The 21,799-nt window shown below is 38.1% G+C and overlaps 2 protein-coding genes across 2 annotated transcripts; one reads left to right on the top strand and one right to left on the bottom strand.

The window, feature by feature from the left end:
• Nucleotides 1-1,062: 1,062 nt before the first annotated feature.
• LOC131303517 (NADH dehydrogenase [ubiquinone] iron-sulfur protein 4, mitochondrial) lies at nt 1,063-8,400 on the top strand. The gene is made up of 5 exons (XM_058330408.1): nt 1,063-1,338; nt 3,296-3,384; nt 6,337-6,466; nt 7,144-7,173; nt 8,116-8,400. Exons 1-5 carry the CDS (start codon nt 1,177-1,179, stop codon nt 8,173-8,175), a joined length of 471 nt encoding a protein of 156 aa, XP_058186391.1. The 5' UTR covers nt 1,063-1,176; the 3' UTR covers nt 8,176-8,400.
• Nucleotides 8,401-8,977: 577 nt separating this feature from the next.
• Nucleotides 8,978-18,826, bottom strand: LOC131303516 (uncharacterized). The gene is made up of 10 exons (XM_058330406.1): nt 18,669-18,826; nt 14,951-15,167; nt 14,100-14,257; nt 13,866-14,011; nt 13,254-13,316; nt 13,026-13,118; nt 11,522-11,683; nt 11,306-11,412; nt 9,720-9,892; nt 8,978-9,628 (listed from the first exon to the last, which is right to left on the bottom strand). The coding sequence occupies exons 1-10, from the start codon at nt 18,763-18,765 to the stop codon at nt 9,369-9,371; spliced, it is 1,476 nt and encodes a 491-aa protein (XP_058186389.1). The 5' UTR covers nt 18,766-18,826; the 3' UTR covers nt 8,978-9,368.
• Between the last annotated feature and the right edge of the window lie 2,973 nt (nt 18,827-21,799).

The raw sequence follows: 21,799 nt of genomic DNA, 5'->3' as shown, positions 1-21,799 counted from the left end.
AAAAAATACTAAAACCCGGCCGGATTCGGGGTGATAGTACCCCGCCCCTAAATGTATTTATTTATAAAATTATACTTTTATCCTAATTTAATTATCATTAATACTTCAAATTTTATATTTTTACCCTAATATTATTTTCATTATACTAAAAAAAATCATTATATTCTTACATTTATATTTTCACTATTATACTAAACTAACACTTTATTTATACTTTTTTTTTATTTTGCTTTTAGATTAGCAATTTTTTAATTTTTTACAGAGCGGAACGGGGCGGGAACAAGGGTACCCAAAAAAATACTCAATCAGGGTTGGCTAATAATTTTAGGATCGGGGTCAAGGCACGCAAAAATCCGCTCCACCCCGCCCCGTTGTCATTCCTGATGGCTACTACAATAGTAGGATCCAACTAGTCACAAATTTTGCCCTTTATGGGATTTTGCACCTATTGACGATTAATAGGTATTGAAAATCACTATGCTTATGCTTAAGGCAGGATCCCCCGATTTTTGTTCTGCATCAGGCAATTTCATTTGTCAAGACAAATTTAATCTAGAAAAGTATTTTTTTCTCAAAAAAATTTTAAGATAAATTTTCTATTTGCTACTTAATATTCTTCTACAAATTGATCACCATGTATTATTTTTCTCTCGATTTTCGGCAAGTCTTGTGAAGTTTTGATTTTGACAAATAAGTTATATTTCTATGACTAAACTTGAGTTGCAGTTCAGGGAAAAATAAAAAAAAGAATTGATTTTCACTTTTTTTTTTGTCTTTATCCACTTGTTTTTACTATCTTATTCGTTATTTAATACATTGTTTCACACATTTAAAAATAATATTATAAATTAATGTGAATAAAAATAAAAAAAAGAAGAGTGTAAGATGATTAAAGGAGGAGTGTGGAAATTATTTTCCAAAAAAACCCTTGACTGTAAAGGAGACTAGTGATTGTAACACTCCCTTGCAAGATAAAATGTCTGAGTTCGAGTCTGGTTGCCAACCCCTTCCCTATCCCCTCTTGTAAAAATAACCCAAGGGGCGGGATGTAATTTCTGGAACATCAGGGATTTTGATGTAAACCTCAAAAAATGACCCAGCTCTATTTTTCTCCATTTCTTCTGTCATCTCTTCCTCATACAGCAAAATCGCCCTAAAACCTTCCGGCGGAGGAATATGGCGAGCTCTCTGCAACGACTCGTGAATCCTGCCCGTCGCGTTTATGGAGCCGCTTCGGTTCCCTTGTCGAGGCATTTCTCTGCTGACTCCTTGGTCGAGATCAAACCCGGAGAGATCGGGATAGTCTCCGGGATTCCGGATGAACACCTTCGAAGGAGGGTACGCCGTCGTATTATATTCTTGGATATGATTTCGAATTAAAATTCCTGTCTTTCTTATGTTGATCGAACAAGATAAATAGCTGTTTCGTGCGTTGTGATGAATTACGCTTTTTAGGGCCAAAGGACTGTTCTTTTTTACAGTTATGGTTCCTTTGATGGTGTATTTTTTGGGTCGAATTGGGAAATTACATGCGCATTTTCACGCTAGAGAGAGAGAGAGAGAGAGAGAGAGAGAGAGATTTTGTGATGTAAAGTATCTCTGCACGTAAATATGGATTTGCATTGTGTCTGGTTAACTCGATTGAAGGTCATCTGATGTGGGGCATTGCACATGTACTTCGGTTTCAGCTGGACTTATCAATGCCTGTGCTGTTGAATTGGAGTGTTAGGGAGTTGAGAAGAATGGAACTAGGATTGCCATGAGCATCTCCCCTCCTTACTCAAATTTGAACTCAAACTTAAATTTGAGTAAAAATCACCCAAAACACCACTCCACTCCTTACTCAAACTCATACCAAATTTGAGTTTCTCCCCAAATTTGGTTTGAACCAAATCCTTACTCAAATTTTGAAGGCTATTTTTTCCCTCTCAAATTTACAACTATGCCATTAATGAAACCTTTACTCAAATTTATGCCTAGATTTGCATGTGCCCATTGGATTGCTTCATACCAGATCAAGTTTTTACCCAAATTTTTACTTTAACTTTGGGTAAAAAATTGAGTAAGGAGTGGAGATGCTAAAGTGAGAGTAGTAACATTCAGCAATTGATTTTTGCTGCCTTGTTTAGAAGTTTTCCAGTTCTGGTCCATGTTCTACCTCTTGATCAATGTCCTTTTTTTCACAGATATTTATGAATGCTTTTTTTTTTTTTTTTTTACAGTTGTCGCAATCATCATGCATATGTTGTTGGCTCAGCACATAAATTTAAGGCTTAGCTTCCCACCTATTGTCCAGATGAATTCTTCCCCTTGTATGTTTTCTTCATAGTGATTGTTGTTGAAGAATTTCATTTCCCCCCCTTTATAGAACGAGGCCCTTAGCTGCACGAAGTGGGAGGGGTGTAGGAGCGGAAGCGGGGACTGGAGCGGGGGAGCGAGGGAATATAGAAGCTCTCAAGGTTGGGAGCGTGAGAGGATCGTGTACATATATTATGAAAATAATGTAGCATAGTGTATTCACTTTAAAAAGTACAATAATTTAGGAAGTAAAAATATGAGCCAAGTCCTCCATAAGTGTAAGAAATGGGCTAGTGGTACAATATATGATTTTCTTTTCAAGATATCATGACTTAGGCTAGATATACAAGTTCATCAAAGACCAATTAATAAGCCTAGTGATAAATCCCTGTTTTTCTATACAACTATCATACAAAAGCTCCCCATCTTTATAAGGATCGAGCTCCCATCTCGATGGGAGCGGGCTCCCGTCAAGCTTCTTAGTTGGAAGCGCAAAAGCGGGCTCCTGAGGTGGGAGCGGCACCACTTTAGGAGCTCCCTGCAACTAAACAAGCAGACCTCCACAGACATAGGACCACCAAAAGAGAGAAAACAAACAAGCTTTTTTCCGTGCTCTAATGTAAGGACTTAAAAGTATTGTAATTTTGGTAAAAATTAGTGTGATATTTTTGTGGAACAACTTATCCTTGTCGATCTTGATGTTCTAGTACTAGTACTTATATGCGATTTCTTGTTGTCTGTATTCAACTTAAAAATTTAAGAAATACTTGAGCTTGTAGACTCAGACTATAGAGTAAAGCATACTCGGGAAATGCGATCTCGAGGATGACACTAGGTAACTCGCACACCAGGGACACTTTGGACTTGCACGAAGAAGCTGTGCTCTATAAATAATTCTATAATTGCTTTTTAATGGTTGCTGTAAAAAATGCTGCTAACCTTTCTATATGTTTGTGGTCAGTAAAACTCCTTAATCATACTTTTGACATCATGACAGGTTGTAATCTTTTCACCTGCTCGGACGGCCACACAACAAGGTTCTGGAAAAGTTGGAAAGTGGAAGATCAATTTCATGTCAACACAGAAGTATGTTTCCTTATGGTTTAGTCTCAATTTTGTCTTTTGCAAGTTTGGAGATTATCATCAATGGCTATTATTTTCTTCAGAACTTCATTAGTTAAGAAGAAGTTTAACATAGATTGCTAGTATCCCTACAAGTCATTTCCCTCGAATTGGGATTTAAGCAGTGTACTTCTGAAAGATTTAGCTTGGACAATTGAGATTTTGCTTGTGCTTTTGTTTTCCATTAGGTAAGGTGACTCTCAACCCTAGTCAGTGTTCTAAATGGCGGCCGCCTAGGCGCTTGGAGGTGCCCTGCCGTCACGCCAATACCCCTTGGCGTTTGATTTGGCGCCCAAGGAGGTTTGGCGGTGTTTGGCGGCCGCCTAGGCAGCCTTGGCGGCGTCGTCGGCGTCTTTGGCGGCCTAAAATGTATAGTATTAAACTAATGGAGATCAAGTTTTGGAAGGGTATGGAGGAGAAGAGTTAGAGGAAGGAGATGAACTTTGAACTTGGCATTAGGGATCTCCGATCTCGTTTATTTCTACTTATTGTCTTATTCAACTTATTTGCTAGTTGCTACTACTTAATTTCATTTGGGTTTGTACATTAAACTTTGCATTATGGTTATGTAGAACTTTGAACTTGCATTATGGATACATAGAATATAGTTTAATTGGATAATGGTTTGTTAAAAAAAAAGGCCGAATTGTTTGGCGCCACCTAGGTGGCTTGGCGCTTAGAGGTGGGCCTCCGCCCTACTAGCGCCAAGCCGCCATTTAGAACATTGACCCTAGTGCCGGCATCAAACCCCCCCCACCCCCCGATCTTACGACTTTGTGGAGATCTGTGTTTTTTGGCAAACAGTCGCCCAAGCCCGGCTTCTGAATGAACCATGTATAAACAGTTGGGATTGCTGTTTTTTTTTTTCTACTTATGAAAGTCAGTTGATTGGTGGAAAGCAATATTTTGACACTTGAACACCTTTAACCTAGCTCATCCCTCGTCCCCCCCTACAGCAAGACCAACCCACACCCCAAAATAAGGGAAAAACAAAAATCAAAAGGAAAAAGAGAGAAGAAGGAAGAATTGGCAATTCATGTAGTCACTATCACTTGTAAAGGAGACTCCAAGTAGGTTTTTTTTTTTTTGTTCATATGTTTCTTGTAAAAGTTCCTACATCAAGTAAACCTTGTGTCTTGACAAGGGGAAGACGAGTTCTTGACGTTCATCCTCAAGTTCAAAGTTGGGTTCTGTTGGTTAATTTACCTCAAAGGCCGTCTATTTGGTTATGGATCTTAATTTTGCCTTTTTATGGTTTGACTAATAAATTCACATGTTAAATGGACCCGGGTGCGGGTGTATATCTAGGGTCGGTCAATTCAAACCTAGAAAAGAAGGATGTGGAGACATGGATCCAACTTTGGATATGGGTACATTGATAGACTAAATAGATATTTAGTTACAAATCATCTTGTATAAACCTGAACTTGAAGACGCCAAGGACTTTTTTTGGTATAAAATTTGTTGGACCAAGAACACGGATGAACCAATTAAAGACTTCAAAATCCAAGTCCTTAAATAAAATTGTCAGGCTCTTGAGCCTTGTTGGACTTCCTTTACTTGACTCCAGCCAAAAATAGTTGATCACATCGTAATGCATCCCATAAATGGCCCAAGGCACAAAAAGAATAGACATGTGCTACAATAGCCCCAATAGCTTGCAGGTGATAGATGCAAAAAAATGCCATGGAAACTCTGAGTCCGACTTTGAAATACCGTGTCGGGTGCATATCGCACACCAAACCATGTAGAAATGGGTGCTTCCAAGAATAGCGAATCGATTGACTCAGGTGCATCCATCTCAGGAGTCATAATTTTATCTTGTTTTCCTCAGGCTTGAATACATGTTTATGCACTCTGTTTCTATTTTAGTTAGAGATACTTAATTTAAGAATTGTATGTCTGACTTGGATTTCTGGGGTTTGTCAGCAGCTGTGGAATTTTTCAGTGATGGTTGAAGCTTTGGGGTACTCGCTAAAGAACCGATTAGGTGGGAATAAATTCTAAGATGCACGGACATGGACTCGGACACTGGCACAGACACGGGAATTCTAAAAAAATGGGGACACGGACACGGCGGGGGACACGCCACGTGTATATTTATTTATTTATATATTTTTTCAAATTTTTTCCAAGTTTAAATGGCAAAATGTGGACAAAACGAAAAATTCATAGTTCCAATACCATTCAAACAAAACAAGACATCCATAAGTTCAATACAATCCTATTGAAAAATTACAGTTTGACCCCTGAAATTTTAAAAAAATTACAGTTTAAAACCCAATTTTAAAAAAAAATATAGTTTGACCAAATTTTTAATAAAAAATTACACTTTGACCCCCACCATGTCCCCATCACCCCCCATGTCCCTCCCAAAAATTTTAAATTAAATTATCGGACACACCACGTGGCGTGTGCCCGTGTCCGACGCTACAATACGTCGACCTCTAGATGTGTCGGTGCTTCATAGGGTGGGATTCAATCTGTAAAAGATGCTTGAAGTAGCAGATTATTTCCTTTCAAAAAAAATTACACTTTGACCCTGCTGTATCCCCATCAGTGTCCCCCCGTGTCCCTCTCAAAAATTTAAATTAAATTATGGGACATGCCACGTGGCGTGTCCCCGCCGTGTCCCCATGTCCGACACTGCAATACGTCAACCTCTAGAGGTGTTGGTGCTTCATAGGATGGGATTCAATCTGTAAAAGATGCTTGAAGTAGCAGATTATTTCCTTTTTCTTTCTTTTGTGTCGAGCTTTATGTACAGGAGTCAACTTTTTTGGACTGCAACGACTCTGGTTTCTTACAGATTTATGTTAATATCTCATGTTTGTCACGAGAGCAGAAACTATCTTAATCCCTAAATTTTCACCATGGTCAAACGGTAATAGTTTTGTCACTGGCATGTCTTTGCAGATGGGAAAATCCATTGATGGGTTGGACATCCACAGGAGATCCATATGCCAATGTTGGTGATGCTGGATTTGGTTTTGACAGTGAAGAAGCTGCCGTAGCATTTGCTCAGAAGCATGGTTGGGAATACACGGTTGGGAGTTTTTATACTTTGGCATTATATATCACTGTAGTTACTTTTTTAGGCGTAGCTTCTTTTCTGCATCTTCGGGAGGTAACGTGCTTGTGAGGTTTTCATCACTAAACTTACGCTGCTTTAACTTCTATGTAAACCACATAATCTTGATTTGCATGTCTTAACACCACGTGTGAGCATTGTGGTCACTGAGCAGATGATGGTGAGAAGGCAAATCCCATAATGAGTTAGCCAAGTTATAGTTCTCTTTCGTATTATCCTAGCCAACTGGTATAAAACTTATCACAATTGTTCTCATTTTCTTCTTTCTCTGCCTGTGCAACTGCACCTCAGATAGCAATGAACGTGGTTATGATCAAGAATGTAAATGCCTCCACTTAAAGGATACAAAATGCGTCCACTTTTTATTGCTGCCATCTTTTACTCGTTTTATGTTTTGAGGTTTTGTAAGAACCATCACCTTGTGACCTAAATTACCGTAGCTGAATCCTTAGGTTTAGACCAAAAAGAAGAAAATGCTTTCTAGGTTATGGTTTGCTAGTTGCACAAAAGTCCTCTTCTGTAATAACAATGTTCCCCAAATTTATATGAAGGATCTGCTTGGAATTCCTGTGATGAATGTATTTTTCCTTTTATCTTGGTGTCTAATACTCGTTTATGCAACCTTATTGCAGGTGAAGAAACCCCACACACCGCTCTTGAAGGTTTGAGTTTTTCTCCTTTTGTTGTCTTATTCTTTGTTTCAGAGTTCACTTGAGCCACAAATTTTCTTTTTCTTTGGCATCAGAAACAAAGAATTTAATTAGCACTATGAAATAGTAGAAACAAAAGAGGAAATCGAAATTTTCCTTGACTTCTAGACAATCAGGGATTTCAAACTTGGTTTGTTCTCCTGGACTTGCTAAGTGGTCTTTGAAGGGAATAGTTACAAATCAACTTGCATACTCCATTCTGATTTAGCCATCCATTCACAACAGTAGCCTTTTTCTGTTTGTTTATGGCTGCTTGACTGTATGAACTTAGTCGGCAATTATTTTTTTTGAATTGCTCCGGTGATTCTTTATCAATATGATAATGTCCTTTGTTGTGAGACGTGGACTCACTAGGAACCCCTGTTCTGTGTCTAGGATCACTTTTGCTTTATGTTTTCTTGAAACCACAGAAAACTTGTTCGCGAAACATTTTTCGAGAATAAGTTCTTGATAGTTTTCTAGCGTTCATTTCAAATTTGTGAAAACTGTTTTCACACAATAACAGAGACGATTTAATAACGGGGACTTAAACTGGAAAGGGGATGACAGAGAGACAATCTAAACAAATCATGCGTTTTTTTATTTCCCCGTCAGCAAGGTTAGGTTGTAAGGGTCGTAATTGTAGACGATATAGAAATAATGGTTCTTTTGATCTTTTTATTTCTGTTTTCGAGGCAATGAAACGAAATCGAAACCAGAACGTTAAAAGGATAATGAACAAAGCAAATTCCATTCGTTCCCTTTTATCCCCATTGAGGCGGGTATGTTGTGAATATGCTATTTATAACTGCACCAAATGTGTGTGCGCTACTTTTTTTTCTTCTTCTTTGTTTACCCCAAATCTTGATGGGCTCCTGTAACGAAGGCTCCTGTATTGTTTTATTCTGGGTGCAGATTAAGGCTTATGCAGACAACTTCAAGTGGAAGGGGCACCCTAAAACTGAGGGAAACTGATTTTAGTCCACCCCCAATCTTTCTTTTGTACTCCTCAGGGCCTTTCTTTGTTTCTTTCTATATGGAGCTGGCGGTCTTGTGTCAGCGGAGAAATATGAACTCTTCTACTTCAATAATTATCATGGGATGGGAATTGGATGGGTATGTCTGTAAATGCCCATGCTGATCAATACAACGAATTATTCGAAATTGGAACGATTATCTGCCTTCTGTTCTGATGTTTAATTCTTCGTACAGTCGTCTTTTGGAAGCCATGATTTTTGAATCCTTACGTGTAATATACATATGGATATGGCGAATGAGCGTGTCCGTATTTGTTTCTCTATATGTTGGTGATGTGTTAAAAGGACTCAGTAGGAATGTGTTTACAGGTCTCAGCCTAATCCTCGCCTAATTTCCAAATGAGTTGAGTTGATTGTTTTTGAAATTTAATGGGCTATAAAAGGTTAATGGTTCAAATCTCATCAACTGGGAATAACCTTATCAAGCTGGCATACTTAGCTGTAAAACGTTACCAAATTGTAATAACTAGATGTGAAGGAGACTGAAATTCACTCTTTGTACAAAACCTGAACTGCGCACTGGCAAATGTGTAATGTTTTTCTTTTGGGACAAATTTATAAGGAATTTGGATCCTCTCCCAATCTATAGTAGTATTACATTTTATGTGATCATAAATTTTAAAAATTTGTTCTCAAACACAATAAATTTTTTAAAATCTACTCTCAAGTCTCAACATTAGATTCTCAAGGAACAAATAAGTTCCACTACTACAACACTACAATCAACTTCCTCTCCAGCAAAAAAATGACTTACAAATTACAATAAACTCTTGGAAACCAAAAGGGTACGAGTACGATTCATCCAAGATTTGGCTGCTATGAGTGGAAAGCTAGAACTCTCCAAAGCAAGTACTCTCCGAGCAGACATGCCACGAGTGGAAAGAAAACAATCCTAACGACTCTCTGTCAGTGGCCTATCAAATCTAGTTTTACATTACATTCTGCAATTAGCCTTTCCCTACAAAACCTAGGTAAAAAATGATTGTCTCAGGACTCTCTTGCTGTTAGCAAACCATTTTACAACAAAGCATCTCGTGTCCAAGTGGGTTGAGCAATATTTCAAACCCAATCACATCATTTGTTTGCACAGTTCATCTTCACACTGCAAATTGGTTAGAAACCCGTAAAATGCTAAAACCAAGGCAGCCACCTACGAGATCGAACGGCAGTGTCTTCATTGGGCGAGAGAGTTATTCTTTCTGCATTAGCAACAGCCCATTTGCTAAAATCAGGAGAGGAAACAAGTTCCTCCAGTGCTTTCTTGGTGGACTCCTTCGTGAACTTATTCCATTCATCCTTTGAGAATTCCCGTCGTTCAGGAGTTGAATGAAAGCTAGAATAATAAGCCCCAGAATTGGAGAGCTGACTCGGTGGTGGTGTCTTGGTTAAGCCTGATGGATTTACAGCGAAGTGTAAAGGCATGTCCCGAAAGAGAGAGATAATAATTGAACTCAAAAGAGTAACGAAGGAAAAGTAGCCAACCTTGGACAGGAGTTTTGCAACCAGCCATTCTAAAGGGTCTGGATTGAGGCTTCAGGAATTCAAAGTGATCAGGCTTCTGAATATCGTGTACACTTTCGTCGTAGTAATCTTCGAATGGTGGTGAATCAGGAATCTGATATCTGCGGTTGGTCTTGTCTGTTCTGCGTAATTTCCTGCCCACAGTATTCCAACAACTTGAATTGCATCACACTCAAGGTTAAAGAAACAAACAAGATCAATGGATTTATTTTTTAACTATAAAAGTGCAAGCATATGGGACATGGAGGAATGTTACAAAAATCCCCAGAATTCTGAAGAATAGCCATAGCAGTTATTTTAATCAGAGTGAAGTAATTATTTTGTTTGACTTGTGAAGCCTGATTTATTCTTGGTACACTACTTTCCTGACTATGACGGGTTGTGGGGGTCTATGGGGTGCCAAAAACATAGACAAGGGTATTATGGTAATTGGTGATGTAAACTCTAAATATAAATTCAAGCACTACGTCGCAGCCAATGTAATCTTTACACTTTCTTTGTTCATTCAATACATAATCAAAATTGGTGAATGTATCTAGTTACACAACTGGGAAACCAAGTAAAAGTCTCGTGTCGTTTCTTTGTCGTCTTGCTTGATTTATTCTTCTATTTGAGTAAGGAGCGCATATCGGACCCTACTGACGTTCAACCGACGACCAGGCCCAGTTGTGCTCACGGCTTTTTCTATTTCCGCTTGAATGGGAAATACTGGACAGGAAAGGAAAACTGTCCAGCCTTCAAGCCCTACTAAGTAAAGGTGGATGTGTTGTTGGACGCTTCAACCCCACTTCTGCTCAAAGCTACCATCTCACATACTTCCTCAAGCGCCGGAACACTCAATGTTGATTCAATACTCCTCAGATAAAGCCAACAACCATTCAGTGTATTGTCTAGTGCCATTGTGTGTCTGTTGGGTCGAGCGCACAACACATTCATCATATCATCACAAACAAGAGAAACTCTAAAGAAACAGGCTATCAATTTTTGCCACTTTGAACTTGAAGAATGATCGAGGAAACAAGTGAAATACGTACCAATAGTAATTGAGGCATCTAAACCACCAACCAGACGCGATTTTCTAATACATACTTTCTCCGGGTTTTTTTTTTGAAATGTATTTCCTCAACATAAATTCCTGCCTATAATCCCCATGCTACATAGGTGGGTCCAGAATTGAAACGAATGTACAAGTACGGTTTTCCTAGTTCAAGACAAACAACCAGAACTCACCACCTCATTTCTACTTCATGATTCCACATCCACCAGGAACATAGATTACTAGTGCTCCTCTGTGTCACAGATCAAATCAAGACACATGGTAACGGGATATCAAGTACCATAAATCTAGTTCTACCTTCCAGTCTAATGAAGCCTGCTTTACATCACACAGAGAAATGGAAAGGGGATAAAACATAGGAGTGATGCGATTAAGATGAAAAATGTGAACGGATAAAGCCGTTTATGGAAAGTGCTCACATCAACTGTTTAGGAAGAAAAAAATTGGAAATGATGGGGCAATTGTGCTCTGGATTATGATGGAGACGTACTTGTACAAGTGACGTATGAATCTTGATCTGGTAACTCTCCTGAGTAATGATGAACCCAATACTCCACATAGCAATGCCTCTGCTGCTAGTAAAGGGTCCACTGAACTCTATAAAAGTAACATGTGTGAAAAGTTAGTCTAGGAGATGGAACAAGGTAAAAGAAACTCTAAAATTGATGAAGGAAAAGCTGCAAAATTTGTAACCGAGAGGGAGAACCTGAAGAATCATAACAGCAGCAATTATCCGGATGGACCATGCAACAAAATGAGAAACTCCTACATCAATCAATCCCTCTTCTGTCAAGACAAGTTTGCGAACAACCCAGAAGCCCAACCAAGCTCCAGCTAGAACAAGGAAAAGAAGCAGAAATATTGCCAGCTGCAGTACATAAGCACCACTCAGTTAGTGTCTACAGTTCATAGAACACCAGTTACTTGATTAGTGCAGCAGCTGTTCCCCGCACCAGATATGTATGCACTATGCAGCAGTTCAGTAACAGGTAGTATGCAGTTATTTTTTTTTTAAATTTAAAGAGGACAAAATTAGGAATCTGGAAAGAGTAAACAAATTAGAAAAGATCTGTATGTCCTCAATTAACATGACCTACGAATTATTGCATGTCTCAGCCTAAAAAGGAACTTTAGGATAGCCTTTGCATACACAATCATAACAGGTTGGCTCTTGTCGAACATTCATCCCGGATATAAAACAAATAAAGGGCTTAAATTTCATTTTCCACATAAATATTGCGACATCACAACAAGGTTTGATTTATCAAAGTTCATGGTACAAACAGTTTTTTTAACCAAGAAAATCCAAATAGCCACTCCAAAGGGAATGATAGAAACAAAACAAACCCATTGAAGAATATATCAATCAGTTATGCCCGCATTTCAACAAAATAAAATTGTCTAATATGCACCATAGAGACATCTTTGACTAAATATATAACTTCTTAACGAAGGGGATTGAAAAGATGTGTGGCAGCTAAATGGGCATTTTTCTTTCTCTATGTCAAGAAAGCTACTAACAAAGGATATTTTCCCCCCAACCCGCAAGAGCGATCCAACAGTATAAGGTTGTCACTGAACATATATTTGCACAAGAATTCAGATTTATATAGTATATATTGTTATAGGTTGGGAGCTGTTAGGCTACCTAACTTACTACCCTCCTTTCTTCAAGCTGAGGGACTGGCTGTTAGTAACACAATTGTCTTGATATACATAATTCACCCAAAGTGGGTTCCAAACGCACCTTGAGATTTTAGCAGAAATTGAACATTAAATAACTCAATGCCCTAAATCTTGTATCATGTAGGTAACTGTGTTTTGGGTGGTCTTGCCAGACAACAATCTGCAGCTGACTTGATGCATCTGATTCATGAGTCATGACAATTGCTTTTGAGGTAATACCTGAATCAATCTCTACTTGGTTCTATCTCAAAACAATTGAGGTCCCAGAAAACATAAACAAGAGACTAGCAAAGGTCGATAGGTGATTCTTCGCGCATAAACATCGAAAAGGAAGAGAATCAGTGGTCCAACGACCCCAATCATTCATACCCCAGCCATTCACATTAATACCTCAAAAAAAATCCCAGTTGACACAATCATAAAATGCGACATTCAAATTGCAGATAATAAATGTAAAGTCAATATTCAGTTGTTAGCAGAACATGGGAATAACAGTCAAAATCTGTATTAGAAAACTTACATACAGGATAATACATGTCATCGCTAATTCCCAAATCCACAAGAACTGAGCGCAATAATCCTGGCAAATAGCCGAGGAAAAAGGACCCCAAGCCAACCTGAACAAAACAACATGAAGAAAAATCCTAAGGTCCAAATCCAGCATAAAACCATGAACATAATCACACTAACATATCTTTGTGTGACACATAGAGTAGCAATAAAGAAGCAAACTGATATAAGATGATACCCACAATAGATGAGTACACAAAAATTGCAACTGAATTCTTCCGACCAGTTGGGAGAAGCTTCATCCCCTGTCAATAAAGCATAACAACGGTGAGTCTAACATAAAAAGAAGAATGTTAGACTCATACCACTAAGAGTGCGACTAATAGCTAAGATGCAGATAGGAACACAACATGACACAGAATGATGACACGAAATTTTGTACAATAAATCAGGACGTGACATGGTAGGGAGATATCAGTACACGATAATATTACAAGTGCATATATTATCAGATCTTATTTTTCTATATGATTCATCAGATCTGGCGTAATACGGAAGGGGTTAATTCATTAAACTAGTTGTTAGCAGATTAGGGCATAAGCATATTTAACTACCTCCACTTGTGGCTCCCTAATAGAGCGCAAATGTGATAATTCTAGCATTCATACAGAAGATCAATCCTATAACTGAGATGTCGGAGAAGAAGCCTGTAATTTTTTAAGTCTTAGAGAGATGATTAATAATCCCATGAAGTCTGATAGATAGTGGCTTTCAGACACCAACACTAAGAAATAGAGATCAAAATCAGAACAGAGTAATTAGCAATATGTGCAAAAAAATAATTTGCAATCAACCTGAAAAAGGACCATCAATATCACAAGGATGATCCCAACTGCCATTGCACTGCTGTAGTAGAAAACTAAAGACTTGCTCAGAGAAGAGGCCATTGTCATGATAATAATTCCCGAGACCAAAAATACAATGCGATACAGGAAAAACTCTGCAATAAAATTATTAAAAAATAAGACAACTGCGCCACAAATGACAAAAAGCAAAATGTGTGTAATCAGTACTCCACAGGACCTCACCTTCTTCAATGGATACCTGAATAATTCCTGAGGAAGAACCAGCCATCCGTACATCTAAGAGCTTGTGGTCGAAAGGAGACATGGACCGAACCCATGAAACCTTGACAAGTTTTTCCCACTGGCCTTGAGGGCACATCCCTATCCCAATAGAGAGATTCCTGCAGAGTACACATAACAATTTAAGCAGACAAAAGACGTGACTTAAAATTTTCATAGTATGGTTGGACTTATGTCCAAAACATTTCTGGCTTCTTAAGCTCGTTCCTAACCCAGCAGTTTTCATGTGAGAGAGGCGATCTTTTTCAAACAAGACATTGGTAGAATATTTTGTTTTAGACATGATCATTAGTAGTAACAAATCTAATCACACAAATTGAGAAGCGGAATAACTTACATAGTTCTGTTATCCCCACACTTAGCAGTTAGCACAATACTATATACATGTTTTGGTGTATGAACAATTTATGGCAGTTTGCATGGAAAGGATTGGAATATGTTTTTTTGATGCACTTCTAGGGGGGAAAAGTACAATTTTCCCACGTTGGCCAATCAAAATACTCACAAGACTAAATGCATCAACTGAGAATCGTATCATACTAAAAGTCGAAGAAAGCTATCTGTGAAAATATGCCCAAAAAAAAAAAAAAAATCCCCTAGGCAATTTGAAGCTATTGAATTGTGTATGAAATCCATGACAACGCTCATCATCAGAGGTGGAATTCTTCCTACTGAAATTTCTAATGTTTCTCTAGAAACAAGTATCTCCAAAATACTTAAATCTTGAAATTAAGGAAAAGCAAACTCCCATTCCGACCATTCCAGTCCTTTAATACAATTCAAGTACGACTCACCTGTGGAAACAGACTTCAACATTTGGTAGACGGGCACTTGACTCTATAATGGAAACATTCACTTTTACTGAATGCGCAAATTTTGTCAGATTTCTGAGTCTTGACAAACCATGGATATGAACTCGTGTGCATCGAACAGAAGTCCCAGGCTTGACACCAGGAGACTTTTCGACTCTCAAGCTTGGAGACAGTTGCAATGTGGTAAACGGAGCAACAACTGCAAAACCGAAAAGGCAAGGCCAGAGAATAAAAAACAAAGAAAACTTGATACAGAGATGAAACTGGGATAATACACCTGCATAACATAATGAGAAGGGGCCAAATGCTATTATTATGCAAACAGTACACCCTAAGTATCTTCGACCAAGTAGAGATCAAGTTTAGTTTAATAGCAGTATTGATTGGCCAATCACGGTTTCCTCCGCAAGGTTTCTTACACCAAAAAAAAAAATCACAGTTTTCCTCCGCCCTGATTATCAAGCAGACTGACCATGAACGCACAGTAACTAATCCCTTTTTTGAACTGACGTAACTAATCTCTGCTCACCGGTGTCATTGCACATATGCATTCCCTGTAAGACCCATTTTGGCATGCCCTATATGCCATTTTTCACAGAAGGCATCCGCTTAATAGAGACTTTGGGTGTATGGAAACCATGTATTATGGTTACTTGCAAGAACTTTGTCCTAGGTTTTCTCACAAATGTCGCACAAGAAAATCGTGAATGATGTTCATGGAAGCACCATAGAATGGAACAAAATGGTTGGATTTCTCCAAGGCTGGGACAAGAAACTCTCTTCTTGCTCATCTAAGCCAAGTTGTGCTCAACCAGTTTGACTTGAGAGTAGTCCCCACAGATACAAACAATTACACAGCCCAGGAAAGCCGGATCGCAGACCTGGATCCTAAGCCATTACTTTGCCTGCGCATTTGCTTATTTCTCAGTAAAGCAAATCACTAAATATTTGCCAGCTGGGATAAAAACTTAACAATCCGTCCATTAGAACAGTCAACAAAATCTAGTTCATTAGATAAAATGAAAACCTATTATTAATCCAAATATCATATATATTTCCCAATTCCCATCATACTATGTCTTACTCTCCCTCCCCAACTCTTCTTTATTCAACTATAATGTTTGCAAAATAATTTTGACATCACCCCTATATTAAGGCAGTCACTTTGCAATGTTCAAAGGACATAGAAAGAAAATGTCCACATAGCATACTAATTTCAAGGAAATATACAGTTCGGTATTAAAAAAGTTATTAGAAACTTGCAGAAGGGTTTATCTGCGATCAAAAGGATCATTTACGGGCAGGACTTGCTTGATTCTCCAATGCTGAGTTTTGTTGATGGATTTGGCAACGGGAAAAAAATGAAAAGGCTGTTTCTTGTTTTTAACCATGGAAAAGGATAAGAACGCAGAGTGTTTTAAAAAGCGCGCGCTGTAGCGCAAAGCGCAGCGAAGCACGAGGCATGCGCTTCGAAGATGTGGGCTATAGCGCGGAACCCTAAGGCGCGCAAAAGGCGCTGAAGCGCGCGCCATGGCGCAAAGCGCTGAGGCACGCGCTTTTCGTCTGTGAGCCAAAAATCAGATCTGACGGCTCTCATCCATACATAACATGTTCGCAATGCACTGAATAATTCTTTCTTTTAAGTCGATTTCAACCCTAATCGATCATACCCAGCAGAGCAGCTTTAACGACAACTGCTTTTGCTCCTTTTCTTCTCCTCCTGTTCGATCGAGAGATAGCAGCTCCAGGTAAGCTCCTCCTCCACCTCCTCCTCCTTCTTCTTCTTCTTCTTCTCACGTCCCTGTTCTTTTTTTTTTCTTTCTTTCTTCTTCTTCTTCTTCTTCTCATCAAGTCTGTATTTTTTTTTTTTTTTTTTTGCTTCTTCTTCTTTTTCTCGCGTCTCTGGTTATTTTTCTTCTTCTTCTTCTCGCGTCTCTGTTTTTTTTTTCTTCTCCTTCCTCTTCTTCTTCTTCTTCTCCCACATCTTTGTTTTTTTTGTTTTTTTTATTTTTTTATTCCTTCCATAACAGAAAATCAAAAATTTCAAATTAGTTAGACTGTAGAAAATCGAAGTTTCTGTCTCTTCCACGTCTCTGTATGCCTCTAGATTTTATAGCCTTTAATCCTTATGTTATGTCACTAGGGCTAAACATTATTATGTAAGCTTTTCATGGGTGATATGTTATGTTTAGTGTTTGGTACTTTCGTTTAACCATTGACATGTTATGTTTTATGACATTTGAAAGTTTTACAAGTGTTTGTGTTGAAAACTTATTCTAATAAAATTTGCCTCGTTGCGAAGAAGAAAAAAAAAATTTGCGCTTCGCGTCAATAAAGCGGGCGCCGCGCTTCGCGCCTTGCGCTAAAGCCCCAGGGGACCGTTGCGCCTTTCGCCATTTAAACGCAGACAGAAAAAGTCTGGGACATTCAGTTCTAAAGGCAAATTGTTAACCTAACACCAATTTCCAAAAGGACAGCACCAAATGAAAATTCTCATCTTTACTTTCCTTTCATTTACTCCTCACCCAATTCCATTTATGAGTTAGAATACTCAGAAATATGGTTCTAAATATGTTGTTTGAGTCAACCGTCAAGAAAACGGCGGTCACTTGTTTCGAACCTTCAGTTCTAGCGTCATTTGGAATTTTTACTTGGATAGGTAAAGAATATGATTCTGCTCATACCTAGTCCTAGGCCCCAAAAGGGAAGAGGGTTGCATTAGTTACCTGATCCATGACTAAAACTTTGCTCAGAACCCTATCCAGTATGAATCTGGGAAGTCAACCGTATGCCAAGAGCCAAATTCAGACTCAAAGGAACTACTTCCGATACCTTCCCCAAGAATGGTAACAAAGTATCACAGGATCGCATTTCTGTTTAATCCAGACCTATAATCCTAATATAAAAGTTTTGAAAGGTCTGACGCTCAGATATGCACCCCACCCGATACTCGTACTCTAGTCCATGTAACATACCCGAAGTCCATATGACGCATAAATATAGGCATTATCTTCTTTTAACCATCTGCTTACACTCTGCTCATACGAGATTTCAAAGAGCATAACCAGACGAAAAAGGCCCTAAACCCTAGAGTTTTCACCACCTATGAAAAATTGAAATTATTTGCGTTTCTAAGCAAACATGAACTCTCTTCAGGGGCGGTCCCAAGGAGGGCCAAGAGGGGACCCTAATTTTTAGGTTAATTAGGAAAAATTCTATGGGGTTAGCCCCCACAAGTCCTTTGAGTGAAAAAAATCTTAAAACTTCTATATGTGTGGGGTAAAATCCCCAAGACTTTCTTCAATCATTTTTTAGGTTGCATGTATAAACTTAAACGGTGGTTGCACACGTACACATAATATCGTCTCTCATTCGGACCTAGCAAGTAGCAATATATTATTATCAATATAAAAAAAACACGTGATTTGGGCCACTGCGACTCTCTCAAAAGTAAAAGTAATTACGTACTACGCAAATAAAATTACCACAACTCCTTTTGGAAGCTGGAGCAAAACATATCTGGTAAATTTGTAACCATTATCTGAAGTAACAGTAATGAAGCACCTAAAGATTCAAACTTCCAATGCCGTTCGGTTTACCGCACTTTCTCAGTGACCAAACGAACGGCACATTGAGCTAGTAATTCAAAAACAAGCCCTAGATTTCACGGGTAAGATAGTTGAAGGAACAGACAGCGTACCTAGAGATAGCTCGTCGGAAGAGAGGGCGGAGGAGGAGGAGAGAGAAAGTGAACACGCCGTGAAGAAAAGCAGAAGAAGAGAAATCCTTCTTCCCATCGTTAGTGCGAATTCGAACCGGAGAGGGTTGCGGAAGAAGAGGGAGGAGAGAGTTCAAAATAAGGCGACAAGGAGGGGGTATTTCTGCTATTTCAGATAGTAATGGTTTAGTTGGGCCTTGGAAGGATGGGTTTAGTGGGCTCTGGCCCAACTTAACCGCATAATGGGCTACCTAATCTCCTCCATTACGGAAGTAGTAGTAAAGGATCATAAATATTGTTGATTAAAAAAAAAATCATAAATATTCAAAAATATATAGATAGATTTACTTTTATTGAAATCATAAAAGGAATACATAGATATCCATGAATTGATCCTCATTAAAAGTAGTTTTAAATGTAAAGAATAAGAGACAGTATTAGAAATCTAATTCTTAAAAAATTTCAACAAAGAAACGCATGTCTCTTAAAATGGTTGAGTTTCGAGTTCGATTGACGTTTTGGTGTACACCAAATTATATGGGATCCGTATTAGGGGTTCCATACAAATGATTAGAGTCGTTCAATTTGTTTAAAATATATTTTTAAAAATTATTGTAAAACAATTTGGAATTTGCAGTCTCAAAGGATCATAGCCATCCAGAGAAACGGATTAGAGGAGTGCGGTTCTCCTTCTTCTTCTATGCTTCCCGGCAATTGTAAACGGAAGAACAAACCCAACGAAAAAGCTAACTGTGAGAGTGGCGACTTTTCAAAACCTGACTCGGACCAAGTGTAAACGAACAAACCCAACGAACGTTATTATAGAGGATAATTGTGGCAATCCCTATCTATATCATACCCCTCAACGTTGTACTTTCCATTGTGTTAGGACCATAGTCACGGTCTCTCTGTATTGGCAAATTCTACGACAAGGCATGCATTTATTTATATTTCCATTTATCGAGTTGTATTTTATTTATTTTTGTTTTTAGATTGTCTGTTTAAGAAGTAGAAGGAAATCAACAATGTGTAATTGACAGATTGCTTGCGACGGAAAGATGCACTCCCGGATGTAATAGCCTGAAGCGTAGGACTTTCTAGTCGTTTGCAGAATAACTCGATAAAACCCAGATCGATCCACGGGGAGCTTGAATATAGCTAGTTCGGATTGTAAGCTTTATATAAGATTTTCGGCATTTAGACGGCCAACTGTCGGTATTGCTTTGAAAAGTGAAAAACTATTGTAAAAGACTAGAAATAAGGTTTGAACTTAGATAAAACAAGCGGCAAGGTCTATGGGATCAAACCGCCCGATGACTTAGTCGATTTAACCGTTTCTTTCTAGCAACTTCAAGTCAAGACATAAACAATCCTAACTCGAAGCCCTCAACTTTAAAAGTTGAGCATAATCATGGTATTAGCTCTAAAATGACTTAATCTCAATTAGAAGACAGTTAACTCAAACGCCGAGAGCGTTAAAAGCTCCAGGCCCCGTGTGCAAAACGAAAGTTAAAACTCCAGGCAACGCACGGTCAAAGAAGGTATTAGCCCATTAATTTGGCTGAAAATTAGATAAGCCATTTCCTTACTAAAACCATGATCACGTTATAGAAAAATCATTAAAACAACTAAACCATGGGAGAGATATTATCCCATGACCAAGCCTAGAAGACTACTCACACATAGTAAAAGAGCAAGGCATAAAGCTAAAAAAAGACATGAGATTTAACCGATAAAAACATAAATAAACTTGATTTATACGAAGATCCAACTCATAGCTACAACATTAATACTTGACAAAATAACAAACTAATTAAACTTACTTGAGTTCTTGAAGGAAATAATTTGAAAAGCTTGGAAGAACAACAATGAAAATCCTAGAAAGCAAAAAAGACTTAAGCCTAAAGCTAACTATATGGCCATCTTCTCCATAAATGACATGTTAGTTTTTTCCCATTAGTGTGGCCCACTAGCCTTCACGTTTTGTACATGTGGGACTCCACTATCAGATAAGCCAATGAAGTGATATGGTTCATTACGATAACTAATTAGAATTATAGATTAAGGAAAACTGATGATAATAAAAGAGACCTTGATGGACTAGGTGTCTTTTAATAATTATCTCTAAGGCCCTCTTCTCTCCTCTATAAAAGGTAGAATACTCACCCCTTATACATACGGTTTTTTCCATCAATTAAAGTACTGGGGTATTCTAGAAAAGTAGAGACAGAGAGAAGAAGGTGAGCCAAGAATTAAAGTGTTTCTAATCTAAGGGGTTTGTTCTCACTAATCTCGATGGCCGACAAAGGTACGTTATTTATTGTTCTTGAGATGTGTTGAATTCAAGATCCTTGTTATATCTGTTTTCCGCATAATAGTTTTAATACAGATATTTAGATTTACAGTTGGTATCAAAGCCATGGGTTTTCTGAATCAATACATCTTGGAATAAAATTATCTCGAACATATTGTTGTGAGTCGATTACAATTATACTCGCATGTCGATTAGCCCTTATGGTAAACTGGGCAAATAGTTATTGTTAATAATCGAATATTTTATGCTACTGTGATGTTTTCATTCGGATAGAAAAGAATCGCTTACTTGCCGTAATTGGTTTACTGCATTGGGCTAACAAAGTGGATATAGTATTGTAACCTTTTTTCTAGCTTTGTTTATTGCCCATCTGCTACTGCAGTAAAGAGATCCATGATCTCTGAAATTGGCCATGAATATTAAGGGTTCCATTAATTAATTGTCATACGTTGAATCCAGAAAGTCTTCATGCCGTTATAGAACAATGGTTTAATACAGTAGCATAATCTATTACTATTTGCTTCTGTTGGTTGCTAATTAATGTTTCGGTAAAGAAGTCCTTGACTCGGCAATTAATTATTTTTGTAAAGTTCACATGTAACCTATGTGATTTTAAGATCTATATTGCCGTAGTGGATTTTGCTTGACGGAGTCTATTAATTTTACTCCTTCATGCAACTAACAATTCGCCTTTTGTTATATATGAATACTGCTTGCATAATGATTGGGTAAGTAAGTTGTGGTAAAATTGATTGAATCGGAATGGGATTCATTTAGTGGATTGGAAAATCATCCTACT

The sequence above is a fragment of the Rhododendron vialii genome, chromosome 10a (assembly GCF_030253575.1).
Source record: "Rhododendron vialii isolate Sample 1 chromosome 10a, ASM3025357v1".
Lineage (NCBI taxonomy): Eukaryota > Viridiplantae > Streptophyta > Magnoliopsida > Ericales > Ericaceae > Rhododendron > Rhododendron vialii.
The sequence above is the reverse complement of the archived record's forward strand: the minus strand, read 5'-3'. Positions and strand labels throughout refer to the sequence as shown.

Excerpts from the sequence above, each read along its gene's own strand:
- LOC131303517 (XM_058330408.1), top strand. The coding sequence starts at position 1,177 with ATGGCGAGCTCTCTGCAACGACTCGTGAATCCTGCCCGTCGCGTTTAT. Across the intron at positions 1,339-3,295 it reads ATGAACACCTTCGAAGGAGG|GTTGTAATCTTTTCACCTGC; the intron begins GTACGCCGTCGT and ends ACATCATGACAG. Across the intron at positions 3,385-6,336 it reads AATTTCATGTCAACACAGAA|ATGGGAAAATCCATTGATGG; the intron begins GTATGTTTCCTT and ends ATGTCTTTGCAG.
- LOC131303516 (XM_058330406.1), bottom strand. The coding sequence starts at position 18,765 with ATGGGAAGAAGGATTTCTCTTCTTCTGCTTTTCTTCACGGCGTGTTCA. Across the intron at positions 15,168-18,668 it reads TTCCGACGAGCTATCTCTAG|TTGTTGCTCCGTTTACCACA; the intron begins GTACGCTGTCTG and ends TCGGTTTTGCAG. Across the intron at positions 11,413-11,521 it reads CTGCTGTTATGATTCTTCAG|AGTTCAGTGGACCCTTTACT; the intron begins GTTCTCCCTCTC and ends TTACTTTTATAG.